This window comes from Strix aluco, chromosome 8, assembly GCF_031877795.1.
Source record: "Strix aluco isolate bStrAlu1 chromosome 8, bStrAlu1.hap1, whole genome shotgun sequence".
NCBI classification, from domain to species: Eukaryota; Metazoa; Chordata; class Aves; order Strigiformes; family Strigidae; genus Strix; species Strix aluco.
Window position 1 is genome coordinate 561,710 of NC_133938.1, and position 18,527 is coordinate 580,236.

At 42.7% G+C, this 18,527-nt stretch overlaps 1 protein-coding gene across 4 annotated transcripts in view; it reads right to left on the reverse strand.

Annotated features, from left to right (window-relative positions):
* Window positions 1-18,527, reverse strand: part of TNNI3K (TNNI3 interacting kinase) — an 85,587-nt gene that overhangs the window by 29,703 nt on the left and 37,357 nt on the right. For all 4 annotated transcript variants that reach the window (XM_074831737.1, XM_074831736.1, XM_074831735.1 and 1 more), the window contains one exon: window positions 636-688. In XM_074831737.1, coding sequence (XP_074687838.1) covers window positions 636-688 — 53 coding nt within the window. The remainder of the gene's footprint in view (window positions 1-635; window positions 689-18,527) is intronic.

Consider the following 18,527-nt stretch of genomic DNA (forward strand, 5'->3'; position numbering starts at 1 on the left):
GCACAGGGACAATGGCCATGTCTCACGTCAAGTAGTTCCTGAGGAGTTAGGTCAAGCCTAGCTGCCTATACTCCACCCTGCACAAGGAATGCACTCCTGTGCAGCTTGACTGATAAACACCAAGACAATGCACAAAATACAGATTCATAAAGTACAGCCTAGTCTAATTTTGAACACAGTTACTAAGGTCTGTAACGGAGATAACGAGTGACATTCTGCTCTTTTAACTAAAAGGAAAGAAACCAGTTCTAGTGCCATGGGGCTTGGCTGCCCACAGGCAGACTTGCAGTGACACCCTCCTCAGATCCTGAACACTTGCCCTGAAAGAGGAGGGCACACCTTCCCTTAGGGGCTTTTTCACTCAACCTCTTCCTCTAACCTACTGCTAGAACTTACACAAACTGCGATGCACCCATCTCACTCTCATCTGGGCTTCCTTCTCAGGTGAAGGGTAGGGTACACCCCAGCAACTTAGACGAGAAAAAAATAGGGGTATTCTCACCCCTAAGAGCCTTTTGTGTCCTTTCATAATAATAAAATGAAGAGCAACCTCCTCGGCCTTTTTTTTAGTCAGCACATGTTTAGTTTTAGAGAATGTGAGGTTAATTTATAAATGTTTCATAAAAACTCCTTACCTCCAAAATCAGCAACAACTGCATGACCATCCTCATACAGAAGAATATTGTGACTGGGGAAAAAAAAAATATAGGAAATTGTTTAATAGTGTCTTAAAGACGGTGAAAATGTTACACTTTTTGGTTCACAGCTAAACTCTTGAGGAGTTCAAATCACCTGCTTAAGTAGATAAAGTCTATAGGTAAGGCACTTCTAGCTATATCTCATTTATTGTTATAAAGTACAAATTAACTCTGAGAACACAAACCCACTATCTTCATAAATGAGAATCACAGAATCACTGAGTGGTTTCAGTTGGAAGGAACTGTAAAGCCCATCCTGTCCCACCCCCTGGCCCAGGCAGGGACACCTTCCACTAGCCCAGGTTGCCCAAAGCTCCATCCAACCTGGCCTTGAACCCTTCCAGGGAGGGGGCAGCCACAGCTTCTCTGGGCAACCTGTGCCAGGGCCTCCCCACCCTCACAGGGAACAATTTCTTCCTTAGATCTAATCTAAATGTCCCCTCTGTCAGTTTAAACCCGTTACCCCTCGTCCTATCCCTACACCCCCTGATCAAGAGTCCCTCCGCCCTTTCCTGTAGCCCCTTTCAGTCCTGGGAGGCCGCTCTAAGGTCTCCCTGGAACCTTCTCTTCTCCAGCTGAACCCCCCCAACTCTCTCAGGCTTTTCTTTATATGTGTCTATTTTTGCAGTTGGCTTTATTCACGACATGACAGGGCATTTGAAAGGAGTCTGCTTGTGAGCCCAGTGCCTTCAAGCCACTTGGCTAGCTCTAGAAAGCCAACAGCAGCACTCCAGCATGGCAAGGGCTGCCCGGCCCAGTGTTTCGGGAGCCTCAAGGCAAATGCAGAAGGGCCCCTGCATGCCCATGGCAGCCCCCAGCCACTGCGAGGAAGAGGAGGGTGGTCATGCCTCCGCCGCTTGCTGCAGGGGGTTACGGCCGAGGGTGAGCCCTGTGGCGGGTCAGAGGTGTGTGAAGGTCAGAGTTTGCTGTTCTTCCAGTGAAAAGCAGTGTGGAACTGGGCCGGCTCTCTCCTGTAAATGTGATCTTAAAAAAATGAGGCAGCAAGAAGCAGAGTGCTGTCTGTTCTGTCACGTGGTTATAGAAAATCATCTGTGCAATTCTCACACATTTCTCTTAGAAACAGAAATAGTGAGAAATGAGGTATATTATAGAGATAAAAATGATATAAGAACCTGACTGCAATTAGACATTCACTCTGAAACTCTTCTGTAAATTCCAGTTATCAATTGCTGCTTACTTAAGAAATGAAATCTCATTTCTATTTTTTTCAGTTTGGGGTTTTTAATGAAACTGCTAAATGATAACTAAGAGCTTAGGCAGGGCTGGAAAGGTTAAGTTTAATTTGTATAAACTGATGTTGCATACTTAATTTGATGGCTCTTTGTTTACTCTTAAACTATGGAGTATGGCAGAGACAAGATTACAGCTATTTGGGTTATGGCAATATCCTTCTAGTAACTATTAAGGAATGAGATACCGTTGAACAAGAGTTTTACCATATCCACTTTGGAGGGAAGTAAGTTCCAGCTGCCCTATAGCTCTGAATCTTTTCCTATACAACATTCCTGAGTGAGACAGAACCAAGAACTCGGAAGCCACTTGCTTAAGTATCTGTAGCACGTTGATAGCTTCAGGGAGAATACAGCGTCTTCTTCTTTTAGGGTTAGATATCATCATTATCAAATGAAAAGTAAATTCTCAGAGAACAGAGAGCTCAGCAGTGCCTGGACAGACAGAGAATCCAAAGTGTCCCCGGTGTACGCTATGGACTGTACATGTGGGCACCTTTACAACACTCTTTCTAACTTGAGTTCAGTCCTGCAGTGTCTCAGAAGCTCTGCTCTTAAATGTGGATAAAATTCAGCCCAACTCTGCTTTTCCTCCTTTGATGAGCTGATGTTTGTGCTATGCACACTGGCACGCTCGTTTCCCCCAAAGCCCTTCCTCTCGACAGTGGTCTCATCCTTGGAGATCCAGAGCACGTCTGTAGGCCATGGCCATCCAGATGCCAGCTGGTGCCGGAGACGTGAGGCCCTCGAGCTGCAGGTTTCAACCAAGGTGCAATGACTGCAGTGACTTTAGAGGAGCCTTTGTTTTAAGCTCTATATATTGCTCCGAGGGAGAAATTCTTCCCTCCTCATCGAAAACATAAGTTGGGTGCTCACGGTAAATGCCAGCCCTTGGAGCACATGCATACACCCACTTCCCCGCTGCAGGGGTTGGAGCATCGCCACAGCTCTATGTGCTGATATTCTCCAACTGTCGATGCATGTAGACACAGAGACCCATTGATCCCGGGACTGGTTCCAAGTCCCCTGATATATTAATTGAATTGAAGTCTCCCTGGAAATGCCAAATACATAGGGGTGGGGTTTTCCCACCATAAGTTCCTACACAGCCAGAATTTCTTCTTATTTCCATTCTGCTTAAGCAGTAAAGTTTATGGAGACTCAGCCTCACTATTTTATTTTCTATCAGCACATATTGTTTCAAACATTAATTTTCAAGTCAACAGAAGGCATTTCCAAATGCCAACCCCATGTGAAAGATTCCTGAGCTCGTTGCAGGTGAGCTGGTACAGCTGTACCAATCACATGCCCGTACTCCTGCATGAGAATACCAATCCTGAGCCGAAAACATTGGCCTGTTGTCATGGCAGTCTGCCCAGAAGACTTATCCCTGCCCCTCAGGAGGGCTAATTAGTTCAGGTTGAGCATCCCTCCAGAGGATATATTCTGCTTGCAAGGCTGGGAACTTCTGTCTTGTTCACTTGCATTTAATCTACTCTAAATCTCCAGAACTCAGGAGTTGATACTTTTTTCACTCGTATCATCTCGTCTTTTATCTGTTCAGTCCAAGTCCAAGAATAAAGCGCTCCCAAACGAGAATTCGTTGTTTTCCAAGGATAATGTTACTTTTTTTTCTCTTATTTGAAGCCACCAAAGTGAAAATGTGTAATAAATGCCCATTTGGTTCTTATCTAATCTGAATATCTTCTTTTTCACAATTTCAGTGTTAGAAATACTCTAGTTTGGTTTGGTTTGGTTTGCAGCTGTCCTGCGTACCTGCTCACAAGATGACACATTTATAAAATAGATAAGAAATATTTATAGTCTTATGTAGAAATCTTTTTGTAGTTATTTTGTTCATAGTTGGAAGCTTATTTTTTTAAGTCCTCTAATTAATAGGAAGGATACATACCCAGGGTTAGATTTCCTCCCAGACATTATCCATATCCCTCACTATCTTTGAACAAATAATATGTAAATAAAGCTGAATTTTCTTCACATTACCTTCAATAAATGGGTTTAAACCACCACATAAATCTCGTAATTCACCTCTGGTTCTAGTAGTTTTAGGACAAATCCAGTAGATTTAACTTTAAGCCTCAAAATATCTCTGCTAACAATCTAAGGTAAAGTTCTGGTTATCCAATCCTTTACATTCACTGAGGTCTGCAGTTGCTATGGTTTCAAAGATTTCAGAGAAATCAAAACACTTTGATAGGTGTCAGTACAAGCAATTATCTTTGATAAATGATTTTGCTGATCTCTAGTTGTCCTGACAGAGAACGCCTCGTACATGTGCTGACCAAACAAGAATTCTCCTGCATTTATTCCTTTCTTCCTAACTCCAGAAACTGGGGCAAAGATGAAGACTTTATGTTGGAATAAAAATCTAACATGTAGGTCTAACATGAATATCACGTTCTCCTGGGATTTCTTGCTGTCTGCAGAGCCTCCCCCGGCTGCAGTACACCCGAAGCCAGGGGCACTTCCCGCGGTGCAGAGGCAGCTCCAGCTGTAGCACCTGGGCTCGGGGTGAGCCGCGGCGGGAAGCAGGCACGGGTCAGCCCTGCAGCCTCGCACGGCACCTCCAGCACCTCCCGGAGCGCTGGGCTGCTCAGCGTTCCCATCTGCGGAATCCTGCCCGCTTAAACCACAGCTCCAGCCTCGGCCCTGAGCCGCGTGGGCTCTGCAGGGCACCAGCCATCACCCTGAAGCCCTCCTTGTTGTTCCAATAATGAACAACACTTTGTGCTTGCAATTACATCCGTCAGACCGTGACAAGGAATATGCATTTCATGGGCAGTAAGGTGAAACTGTAAAAAATCACAAAGCGCTCCAGACTTATTAAGCAGATGGGAATCTGCACTTCACCTGAGACCCAGCTCAGGTCCAAAGTAACGTGGCACTCGCCATCAGCCACACTCTGCCAGCTCTCAGAGACGCTCTAGAAGGGCACACTGTGGAGCTGGAACACAAACGAGGGCAAGACTGAATTCCCACCCCCAGCGACTGGCAAATCTCCATTAGCGCGAGCAGAGGGAAGCTTTCACCCTCGTACTGAGATAACTACAGGATGAATGATGTGTCTTCTTTTCATAAACAAAGGGAGGTATTTTAAGAAACAAAGTACCTTTGTCTCATGAAAGTAACATTTGTATTATTAAGTGTGGTTATTATATTGATTAGGATTTATTGTTATGTCATCATTTTTCCCCCAGCTTAATGGCTTTCTCATGGCTTCTAGTGATTCATTCTATATGGACTCTTCAGATCTGTTGCTTGCCTTCTATACATCAGCATAAATTAGGAATTACCGCTACGAGCTCACACTTACGTCAGCCTTAAAAGAGAAAAGAATCACTCTATGTAATTTTATTTAAAAGCCATCACTGTGTTTATATTCAAATACCATCTTTTTCACTTTGTCACTGAGATTCAGTGCACATATTGAATAAAGCTGTTATACTTGATCTATGGCTAACTAAAGAAATTGTTTTGCTCTAGTATTGATTAGAAGCTGAGATTTGTGAGGACCATGAAGAAGATCAAGGGGCTGGAGCACCCCCCTGTGAGGACAGGCTGAGAGAGTTGGGGGGTTCAGCTGGAGAAGAGAAGGTTCCTGACTGAAAGAAGAAGGAGCCTCAGGAGGGCAAGGGGACAGACAGGGTGTGATTCAGCTCATCTGGGGTGGCGTGGAGCTGCACCTCTTGCACCTGCAAGCACCGTACCTCACCGCTCCCAGGCTGACAGGACGGGGAGGCAGCACGAACCCATTTCTGACAGCGCATTCACGAGGCTGCAGCGGCACAACCCTCCTGCACGCTCACCAGTGTGTCGGCATCGGCTGCCAGGGTGGCTGCTGATGGGGACAGAGCTGGGCGCCTCTGGAGTGCAGTAATACTTGTTGCTCTAGTTTGAGTGAAGAAGTCTGGAGAGTCTGGCTGGGTCTGCACAAGCTCTGCTCACCAGTGGAGCCGCCTGCGGAAGGGGCATCCTCTGCCATTGCTGCAGAGAGTTCTGTGTGCCGCTCTCCAGTGAAACTAAATTTGCTAAGCATTATTCCCCTGACTAACGTGATTGACCAAAGTGGGAATTCTGTATTTTTTAGCTGAGGGAGTATCTGTATTGATAATCTTTGCACTGCCTACTCTTTGCTTCAAGAAGCAATACAGTTCCCACCCCCCCTCAGCCCGTTCTCTCCTCTACAGCCTTGCCCCAGTCAAGAAACCCGACCACTAATGAGATCTGGAAGGGAGGAGTGTGTCTTTCAGCACAGCCACATCTTGCTTCGGCCGCATGTCTATTAGCTCAGGGAGCATTTTGACTTTTGAAGGTCAGCAGTAGGACAGGGTAGTTCTTGGCAGTGTTTCAGCTTGTTTTTGAGCCCAGATCTAAGGGGCAGATTGCAGCCCATTCACTGCTTTCCCAAATGATCCTGGAGGGGCTTGTTTGCCAGAGTCCAAATCTCCAGCAAAACAGCTTGATGTAGCACTTAATAACTAACACATGATTTTATTTGGAAGGTTCAGATAGCTTCTTTTGGTGGTAGAAGTGTTAAGAAACAGTTACTGCATTGGTATTCCTCTGTCAGCAGTTTGTAGCTCAGTAGCAAATGTAAATCTGGGCTGAGCTGTGCTTTGCCAAAGGCCAGCCACCTGAACAGACTTGTTCCTGTGGCCTGCCTGTGATATACATAAATATACCTGTTGGTCACGATGGTGGCATAATCAATGTTAATGTATAAATTCAGAACCACAGAATTATTGATAATTTTAATTAATCAAATGCAACTAGCTAATACTAATTTTTTACTCAGTGTCAGGGATTTTCTCGAAAATAAACTCGCGAATAGAAGTGACAGAAACCAATTTACAATGTGACATTTAAAACAAGACTGGATGAGGATTTAGGAAAAAGACAACAGGCAACAAATCTGCCATGACCTACAGCATTGAGCTGATCTGAACTCCCGCATGACGCAGGGCATTCAACTCCTCCAAATCCGTGCTTTGATGTAAGAATTGTGGCTGAACCGGATCATATGTTTTGGAAGAAGAAGATGTGTTTCTTATTGGTGAGACAGTTACTTTGTTCTGATGTTGAAGGAGCCAAAAGGCTCCTGGCATAATCTTCTTAATGGTTATGGCATAACCCACACCACTAAGATGTAGCCCTCTCTGGAAGGCTTTTAGCTTGCACGTGCCCAGCACATGCATTAAATTTGTAACTCAGAGTAAATCTGCAACTGGCATGTCACCACAATGATCCACAAACCAGAATTCCTCTAGCTGACTGTGGTCGGAAAGTCCAAGAAGCTCATGAACGATACATACACAGTCTTGCAGGTAATCCTCTACTTACATCTATTTTATAAATACTCCAGATGTTTAGTATCACCTTCTCAAACCCTGTTATCTCAACACAACTATCTAAGAGGAACACAACAGCACAGGAATGACAAGAAGCTCAAGGACTTCTTGCTGATTTTCTGCTACCCACTCAGATACATCCATAAGATATGTGTGTGTTAGAATTATTAACAAAAGGACACTGGAATGGAGGCGTTTGCAGCAAATTGATAATATACAAACAGAGATAACACACAGACAGAGACTGGGTTAATGTCCCAAGAAAAATTAAACCTCAAAAGTCTTGGAAATAAACTCATTTAGTAGAGTGGGTTAGGAAATAAGCCCAGGTATTTCTGGAAATTTTCAAGATTGCAGCTTTTGATTTTGTCATTAATTAAGATGGAAAGCAGACATTTCATAATGTGCTGTGCAAAGAAAATGACATTTTTTTCCCCTGTAAGTAACAAAACAACCTGACTGAAGTGTTCCATTCCGAATTTATCCTCTAAACTGGACTACATTATAAATTACGATAAATCCTAGGAGCCTACCTTCTTCAACTATCAAACAACTGCATGTAAAAAGGAAAATTTTGATAATTCCAGGGATAATTTCCATGAACTACATGCCTGGCTGAAAATAAAGCAAAACCATAACTTCTCTGATAGAAAATATTTCAGGTGGACAGTTTCCAGTCAGCCCTACCAAGGTTTCTATGCAGACTGGTCACTAGAGGGGGATGCAATGCACAATTTGTAAGCATGTCGCATTACCTCTGAATTTTCTTTCATTGTGAGTCTCTGTGATATGGATCAATTATACCCTCTGGCAACACTTGTTTTAGCTTAAACGCACATGTTAATTCTGGAGAGATAATTCAAAATATATTTACTTTGCCAAAAGTATAGAGAAAAAGAGCAAACAGTTACAAAGGATGGGAAATGTTGGAGTAGATAATCCTTCCTTTTTGCCAACTGTTATCTTACATAGCACTAGAAATTAAGATATTTTTGTATGTTTCTTGTGCTTGTCAATATGTTGTGGAACTAAACCCTTTGGGAGTAATAGGCTTTATCAGGTATACACCCTTTTTTAAGTCTTACTTTATTTTTTGTGTGCCCAATCCTTAATGGACCAAAAAAGGAATAAGAAAGAAAAAAGGAGAGATCCCTTTCCCCCTCTCACAGTATTTTAATCCCCAGTGAATGGCAGTGAGCATTAAATCAGAGCAGTTTCTCTGACATCTCTCAAAGACATACATGTTCCCATGTCATTTAGGAGACTTTGCTGGTTTTACGAGCACTGTGACACTGCAAATATGGCTTAGTGAATCTTCAAAACCTTAATCTTGAAAAACCTATCTTTCTCCTAATACCAGTCCCCATTTCATGGCTTTTGACTGGACTGTGGAACTTGAAATTAAAGCTGTTGGCAGCAGTCCTTCCTCCTCTGTGGTACTTCTTTACGGAGGGATAGAGAAGCAAAGGATTGAAGCTCTGTCAATCAAAATGACCAAAATTGAATCTAGTCCAACATGTCTTCTCTTCTGTGTTTTGTAAGGGGCTCAGTCTAATCTACTGGTAGGTTTTGCCATATGAAATTAAATATTCTGACAGAGATAAGGTTTGAAGCCAACTTTGTGCCCTATTACTAGATTTCCTATAGGCATTTCAATTTGAAGTCAGTCCAAGTTTGGGGGATGTTTTGGACTAGATGATCTTGGATGTCCCCCCCAGTTTAACTATTCTATGATCTTATAAAGCGTAGCTTTCCAGTGGCCTCTCTTTAATCTCTCTGCATGCAAGCAGCAGTTTGTGAAATTCATTAATTCCCCAAGCATTGAGTAAACACCTATATGCATATTTATACACATATGGGCTTTTACTTCTGCGGATCCATAAATGTCTTTTGAATGCACTTATTTCCTCCTCCTCTTCTTCTTCGTACCATACCGAGTATACAAAATGATGTGTCATTTTACTACAATGCTGACACATTTGACGGCATATCGATATCAGAACTGAAGTCCTCCCTCCCCATATAAAATAAATTTTAGCCACTCATGCTCAGAAGAGACTATAGGAAGACTCTTTTGATGCCAGCGTAGCAGATGTGAGCACTTTTGCAGAAGGTGGCTAACCAACAGCAACGAGCCAGCGTCTCTCGGTTCTGCAGGCTGGAAACGCAGAGATTTCAGAGGTCTTTCTCAGCACCGAGAGGATGCGTTCGGTGTAACAGAATCTCGGTGCAGTCTGTGCGCTACTGCTTGAGATAGTCCATAACCATGGTTTTCTTATGCACCATAAAGACAGACAGTTGCATTCTTAGGATGGCAGTATTCTCACATTGCCATCCACCCGAGCTACAGGACTTTCACTTGGGAAAACTGGTGCGACTCATGTTCACAAGGTTTGATGGAGTTGTTTATAATTTGGAAAGCTGAATACAAACATGTAACATCTATTAAATATAACGAAACTGAGGTCACTAAATAGTTAGGAACAGAAGCCATACTCACAACACCCTGTGACTTCAAACTGGAATTAGGGTTTACAGAGGCAAAAAAACTAAAGCAAACACCTACACTGTCGTCACTAGGATGAAAATACAAAGCTTGTCTAAAGAGAGAGAACACAGTGGTTTTGGAAGGCACCTACTTTATGTTGAGATATACAAGTCCTATGATAATCCAAGAGAAAGTGAAGAGGTCAGTCGATAGGTGTGGTAGATCTGGGGCACTTGCAACTTTTAAAGAGAAGGTAAGCTATGAAAAGGTTGATGGATTATCTGTTCCCTGAAGTCTTGAATACGTAGTGGCGTTCCAGCTGAAATGGATGCACTAGTCAACCAGAATTACAGCCCACATTATATATACCAGGCTCTGAAATGGTTGGTCCTAACAGCAGAGGACTGGGTTTGTTGACTCACATAACGTCTCTCAATCCTAAACTGAATGAGGACTAAAATGATTCTTTTTGGTTTTATTATCTGCAGAACAGGATGAACAAGAGACTAAGCACGGTGCTTGAAAAATACTCCCCATATGAGAAAAATGATGCGCTTCAATTCCTGGCTGTATAGAAACAGACTATTTTGAATCTAAACCTGTTTTCCAGTCCTCAGAATTATTTCAGGTTCATGTCTTGTTCAACATGACACTCTCAATTGAAGGTTTTTCAGAAAAGAAGCTGAACTGTAAGATATGAGGGTTTGGGAAACCGTAGTTTGAAGCCACTAAATTGCAAAAAATAAGGGTAAGAGTTTTCAAGTAAGGACAGCTACTAGTAAGACTAAAAGGTGATCTGATTCACTCCACTCTATTTACAGCTTCTGAGATCCTTTATTCTTAACCTCAGAGTGGATCATTGCAACATCAACGCGAAATTATAAATGGTTGTACCCTGCAATGGGATTGATTCTGGGGGATATTACTCTATACAAACTTCTGATGTGAGCCATAGTACTTATTGATTTCATCAGTGTCAAAATTACTTTTCTTGTAATATTGACTTTTTTTCTGCAAAACCATATACATGTGAGCAGAACAGTCTTCACATTAAAGAGTCTGGCTTTCAAAGCAGTTAAAAACATTTCTGTGCTGCCCTTCCAAACCCTGAGCAGTGTTTCTGAATCACGTGTTACCAGGCTGTACGTACCAGAGAAAACAGGCTAAATAAATCATGAGCCAGTACCTGTCCTTTGACTCGTGTGCAGGGGTCCCAGCGAGCTCCCTGCAAATGGAGGATTTCAACACCTCTCCTAACTGTGGTACTCATTCAGGGGTAGAAATACAGATTTAATAGTTTAACACAACACATCCTGACTTAAAACCCTTGTTATGATTCCCTGTTCTCTCTTCTGTTTATAGAAATATAAACCCATCAGCGTACCATAAACATAATTTCTCAAAGTGCTGAGCTGAGGCCTGAGCTGATGGTTTCTCAGCCTCATTCAGGACTCGAGACAGAGGCGGTGGCTGAACAGGGGACCCCGGCGGGTGGCTCCGGGAGGGAAGGAAGTCCTGGCGCTGCTCCAGAGCAGTGTCTCTCCGGGCAGATGCAGACAGATGTTCTCCGGGCAGGAGAGGGGCCAGGGCCGGGACTGTGGGTGCAGCACTGGGATCCGCAGGCTGGGCCCTGTCAGCAGGCTGCTCGGCATTTCCAGCAACCTTAACCCAGAGACAAAGTCCTGTCTGTCCACACCTGTGGGGAGGCATGTCTGGGACAGCTCCTCGCCTTCCTGCCAGCCATAACAGGGTCACATCTTCCTCTGGTCAGGACGCTGCCCCTTCACCTTCCCTCTCCTCCTTCCCTCCTGCCTGCTCCTGTCTGATCCCAGGGTCATACACGGGCCAGCCACTTCTCCTTCCTGTGGGTGTAGGGACTGGCATCACTCCTCTTCATCCCTTTTGACTTTTCTGACAACTTCACTAAATTTTATTCCAGGTAATCACATAGCTGTGACCAAACCTGGAAGGCAGCATTTTAACGGGTGGTTACATCCCCCTTTTCACGTAGGGAGACACAGCTAAAGGAAGATGGCTGACCAGAAGAGCCCATGGTTGGCATGAAGACACAGGTACTTCATGGTTGGGAGCTTTTTTTTGTTTGTTTATTTAAAAGGAATTGCTCAAAAAAACCCTCCTAACATGAAGGATGCCCCAGCCAGGACTCCCATCCCCACTGTCCTGAAGCTGGGGGGCTCTCTCAAATCTCGGTGTGACACCAGGCAGCGTCCTTCCTCCTGGGAAAACCGGTGACACCAGGAGCAGCGGAGAGCAGGAGAAGCCTGGTGCTGCCAAATCAGTGCCAGTGAGCAGGGACCTGAAGTCACAGGTACCCCCCCAGGGATGCTCTCTTTGGCTGTGCCCTCTGCTGCTCCGAAACCCGGCATCCCCAACACCCCTTCGTCACCACTCACGCTCAGTGGAGAGGGAGCATGGTTATGGTTCAGGATGTACAGCAGAGCTAACATTTATCTCTGGGTTCTCTAAAAGGGCTCAGTAAAATCCATTTATTGTGACAGAACACTAACAATGGTTCAAAATTCATTACTATGCTAGAAGGATGTCTGGAGATGTAAGCTTTTCTTTCAAACTTTGAAAAACCTTTATGGATCTCAGTTTCCTGGGAGAGACTTTGTATTAAGTACATAAAATGGAAAATGGAAGGCAAATTTGTGAAGAACAGATACCAGGAATTAACAAAACTGAAGCTTTGATAATTTTTCTTTGTTTCTATGTTTGATCAAGATGAAGCACAGCCAGCAGCCAAGTGAAAAGGGAACTCGGTGTGTGTGTTCTAAACAAAACATTACATTTATCCTGATTTGGAAAGATCAACTCAAGTCCGTCAAGATTTTGTAAGTCAGTAACACTGAGGTAGTGATGCAGCGTGATGCAGCACAAATTAGGATTATTTAGAAGGTATCTGTGAGACTCTAATCAGCAGGGAAGGATCCACATGCCTAAGAGGAGTTAGAACATCTTTAAATGCGGGGGTTAGGAGAGTAAGTCCGCACCACAGAGCGCTGCTCTGAGCACGTTTTTGCATGCTGGGGGATGCCATTCCCCTACCCTGCACAGCCCAGCTGCACCAGTCTCTTCTCCTGACAGATCCACAGCCTGGGAACCAGCTGTACCTTTCCAGGCGGCTCAGAAATAGGCTGAAGTGTGGTGAATGTCACTTTTCTCGGAGGAAAAGAAAATCCTGAGTTTTTACACGCTAATTCATTTGTTTTTCAAACCATGGTGATACTATCACAGAATGAAAATACATATTGCTGCAGGGACAAGAGATCTGCCATAGGTGCTGGCAACCAGAAAAGCTGAAAAGAGCTGGAATAACATATCCGTGTTTAATTAGGTCTAGCTTAACTGAAACAGCACAACACTGTTTGATTACTGTCACATTTGCTAGAGAAAAGATAGGAGAGGAAACATTTAAAAATAACTGGAAAAGTGAGGTATTGCCACATTTACAATCTTTTACAGCTCTATAAAGGTTAGACAGAATCAAGCTTAGCGACAAAGACAAAATACTTGCTGTTTAAATGTTTGCTAGCGAAAGACACGTACTATATTCAAGATGCAGTACAAGAATATAGATCATGACCATGCAGGCAAAATACCCTTTGACTACTGCAAAATGTCATCTAGCAGGAAAAGTGTATATAGAATCTATTGAAAATCGATTTACTGATTCAAGGAAGCTATTGCAATTGATTTAATTTTCAGCAAAGAACACACAAGAGGAAGTAGAAAACCACCAGTTGTGTGCGACAAATACAGAGCAAGGCTTTTAGAAATTAGCATCACAAACACAGAGTTTCAAACAAACTGGGAATGTGGGGAAAGATTCACAAAATGCTTTAGGTAGGTCAAAATCTTCCAGTAACTGAAGATCAAGATTTTCATACACCAGTCACTATGCCCTCACTGCACATGGCTTTTGGAGGGCTGAGCAAATTACAACATAAAAGCGTATGAATGTGGACACAGCAATGCTTACATGAGATTTATCAAAATGTTGACTGATCCAAGTAAATTTAGGAGAGTGAAAAGTATATGAAGAACAGAAATGAAAAAGTTGGCAATGGCTTACATGATGAAGGGAAAATGAAAGTAATATTGATGGTCTCAACAAAAAAGCTTAACTTGCCCGTATTAGAGCTGTAGATACGAGCAAGAACAGTCAAGTGAGGAACACAAATTTCACCAGATAATAGTTTTTAGGACAGAAAAATTTAAGGTCTCCCAGCCAGGACTCCCACAAATCACTGTCCTCAAGATTTCTAGCTTCACCTAAACCCAAACCTTGGGATGATAAATTGAACCATAAAAGTGTAGTGGGTTCATACAATGTAGCCATGACTCTTTTAGTTTATACTTAATCTGATTTTAGCACCCATATATACTTTCCTTCAAGATATGTGATTTGAGTATGACATGTGGAATTGTTTTGAGACCCCCACCAGATGTCAAACGAAAATATTAATCAAACACAAGGCTAAACTAGAGGGACTCTGTAGCCTGGGCTGAATGTAGGCACACAAATCACACAAAACTACAGAATTTTCTGTGGTGTTTGTTCAGATTTGACCTCTCTGAGTAGGGACAAAAATCATCACCATTTCTCAATGTGGATAAAATGTATTGAGCCCTAACTTCAGCTTCAGTCTACTCAAGGATTGTATAGACCTTGAATAAACCCAGCGTAACAATATGCATAGTCAAGACTTGGGTTGACAGTTTTTATGGAAAAGACGAGAAATCAATAACCAGACCCTTTCTATGCAAGGCGTGCATAAGTCTTTCTGACAAAACAATGCTGAAATGCCCATCTTGGTGCTGAGAGTATGGACATAGCTGAAAGCAGGAGCTAGTCTCTGGAAGGGTTTTGTCAGTCTGGTACCACCAGTGAACACTATAGTTACTAAGTTTTCTTCTCTAAAGTTAAAAAAAATCATCCACAGAAATAAGGCTTGGAAGGTACAGCTCACAAATGTTATTACTGCCTCAATGGTACTTGGAAATTTGAAAACTACAGATGAGAAAGGAACTCTTAAGCCTCTGTTTTGAGAAATACAGCAAGATAGATCTGACAGAAGGTTAATAATGAGTTCAGCAGAATCAGAAATTAATTGTCTTCTGTTAAGGCCACACACAGTTTGAAATGGTGAGACCAAGCATCATTCTCTTCATGAAACCATGGAAGGGAAAAAAAAAAAAAAGAGCAAAGAATCAGAAGTGTGTAATCATCCTGGCTTTTACAAAAGCAAGTAGTTCTGCGAGCCTGCCAGATGCAAGGGCTTCTCCCTCTCAGGGCAAGAGACAGGCAAAGCGTATTCGGTGCGTGTCCCTTTCCCAGAGAACAGGGCCATGAAAAGATCCTTCTACCTTTAACACACTGTGGGTTTAATGAAAGGCAACTGCTATTTTAAGATTTCATAAGGGATTTTATAACAAAGAGGAGTTGCAGACACCATCCCCATTACCACCAGGCTTCCATCCTCTCTTTCATCTTTCTCACTAAGCCAGCTCTGAGAAACTTTTACAGATAGTTAGAGCCATCAAATGAAGGTTAGTCGCTCAAAGGCTTGGTCCAACCATGTTCAGCTATTATGGCTTAAATTAAATTGCTACTAAAATGGTCTCTTTTTTTTTATTAAAGTGCTATAATCATTGTGGCTACAATCCCTCACCATGGTATAAGTAGTAATAAGCTGATACATGTCACCATTGCTGATAGCAATGAACTTCCTTTTCCAGAACTGGAAAGCAAAATAAAACTCCCAATTATTCTTAAAATGGAAAGATAACCCCTTTTCCAGGCTAAAGATATGAAAGATTCATTTTCTTCTCTGTTCTGTCAAGCCATATTGCAGATTTATTTAATGCATTATGTGCATTGTATTAGATTTCAGAACTCACAAAGAGGGTTACAAGCTATGTGAAAATTTAAGGTAAAAAATTTGAGGCTCCTGTGAAGCCACTGGCAAAACTTAACACAGAATTTCACTCTTGGTCTTTCTCTTAAGTTGTCGTAAAGATTTTCATCTGGTAATTGTGCCCATGGGCTGACTGGGACTCACGCTGGAAACACGACTTCTGCTCTCACACTGAAAACTTTCAGAAGTTAAGCTACTCTCAGCACCGCACATCAACCACACTGATGTCCTTATAGCAAATCATGTTTTGACCCTCACAAATATGATCTGGTAAAAGTTCTGTGAGGCAATGATATGCTTTTTGGCTCTCTAGTGAGATACTGTTTTGGGTTTTCTTTTGTGGAAAATATTATTTAAAATCCTTCAGTGCAGAACTATTTTTCTACCAGCCAGTAATGACAAGTTGAACAATAAGGTCTGGATCTTTGCTGTCCTAGAACAGTACCACGCACTGCGGCATTCAGACATGGGGTCTCGGCTTGCACCACGACTGAGGCAAGAATGACAGCTCCGAAAGAAAGCATCTCCCTTGGAGCTTCACAGCTTGGTGGCCCGAGAGGAACCTGTGAGGGGAGGTGGGTGTATGAAGGGGACTCAGAAAGTGGAGGATGAGTGAAGTCGGAGCCAGAGGGGTGAGGAGAAGGGAGCCTGGACTGCAAGGAGGAGGACAAGAGGTGGTAGAGATGGATGGTACATGATGGAGAAATGAGGTGAGTACAGTCATGAAAAAAGAAAAATGGGGTAGCGAGAAGACATTCTTCCAGCCTGTCTTTTTTTCAGGTTGATATACAGGTTGCTTTCTGCACAGCAAATCCGAGTCAATCCACCATATACTTTAAAAAAATGGATACTCACTGGTGTCTGGCCTAAACAGCTTTTTTTCTGTAACATTTCCAAAAGCCTCTAGGACTGGTGGAGGCACATTGCTCTTTTCAACAGCTATTTATTTTTTTTAGAAAGAAAGGTTAATGTAGAAAAGCTCTGTCCAGTGCCAAGCTTTTCCTCACAATTTAATATACTGAAAGTTTGTAGTATCAATAGTTTCTCTTTGCTCTGAATCCAGACTTTGTTGTACAAGATAGGTTAAGATCAATTTGCCAGAAGAGTAGAGGTACCTAATTAGAAAGTGCCTGCAGTCCTGACTTGGGCCAGAATTGCAGAGCTGAGTGTCCATCTCAGCGCTCAGGACTTGCAAGGGCTGCCTCGTACAAGCAGAAGAGACGACAGTCAGAGGCAGGAGGCTGCTCGTTCAGAGCCGCACACAGCGGTGCTGTGCAAGAGGAGAGCCCAACCACCCCCGGTTCCAGTGATGTGCTGAAGGCCCAGCAGAACGAAGAGCTTTGTCTTTAGCAAAAGGATCATTTTCATCTAAACTCTCATGACTCAATACAGTTCGGTATTTCACCACCCTTCACTGAAATATGTGCATCAGGAGACTATTCTCATAGCTAGAACAGCAAGAACAGATTTTTCACTGCATACACTGAGGATTCAGGGCTTCCACTCATGCCACCAAAGAAATGGAATGAGTGCACAGTCCTAGATTTTAGCCCTTAGAAGTGATGCAATCAGGGATGCTTTTATCTGCAATAAATGGGCCAAACAAACCAAGAAACAGTCAGATGAACTCAGTGATTATGGGAAAATATTAAAGTAAAAAAGGCAAAACAAAGGAAAGGAGATGAAGTAATAAGAGAAAGTGACAGTGTGTTATTTGAAAGCACAGTGTTATGCTGAAAATAAACTGAGGCTTCTCAAATGGAAAATTAAAAAACCCCAAACAAAGGGGCTAAACAAGTGTTTGTATCCGTCCTTGCAGGACAGTAGAAGAAAGTATTTGCCTGTGTGGGAAATTCAGTCAACAAGGACAGAACCCAATGAATTAAGCGTTCGGCATTTCATCGTTTCTGTTATTAAAAAATTGGAGTCTTCATAACGAGAAGATGTCAGCACACTCTGAACTGGGGAAAAATAACACTGGGAGAGCCTCCGGGGGACCCCCCACCGCACTGAGCCATCAGTCCCTGGGGAGCACCAGGCCTTTTGGGGAGCCATTGCCACCCACCTGGGCTCAGGGGTGAGGGCTGAGGGGTCTGAGCTGAGCCTGCTGCTGCAGAGGGGAGGAGGAGGAGGATTCCCTCGTGCCATGGGCAGGCATCGCGTAAAGCGTAGTTGGGAATAAACAGTCGGAGCTTCCCCTCCCAGGATTTCCCCAAATTCCACCCGAATCGCTCAGAACTGGTTACGACAAAGTTTTGCAGTCAAGTCACTTGGTAATGAATTGCAATTAGTTCCAAATGTATTAGAAGATAATTTGAATCGTGCTTAAGAGTTTGACTGTCCTAATGGCTGCTGCTAATTAATGGAACTGTTTGAATAAGTGATTTTAATGGACTGTTTCATTTTGCATTGACTCAGAACACTTTATGGAGCTTAACATTATTGAACAAAATCTGGGGAGCAGACATTCCTTGTCAACAAAATGTTACTTGTTCATATGAAGACGAAACATTCAATTTTAAACTTTCATTTTTTTGAGTTTTATCTGATAAGTAGAATTATATTTTAAAAATTTGGAATTTGAATTAGAATTAAAAAATTAAAAACTAGGAGGAATAGAAAAAAATAATTTAAAAATGCCAAAATAAAGCATTTCAAAGGCCGCTGAAATGTGGGTTCAGGCTTTCTCAGGCTAAAAGAATTTTGATGTGACAGGGGTTTGGAAGTATTTAGTCAATCCAGAATGCATTTAAAATACTCTTCAACACACAAATTTTATG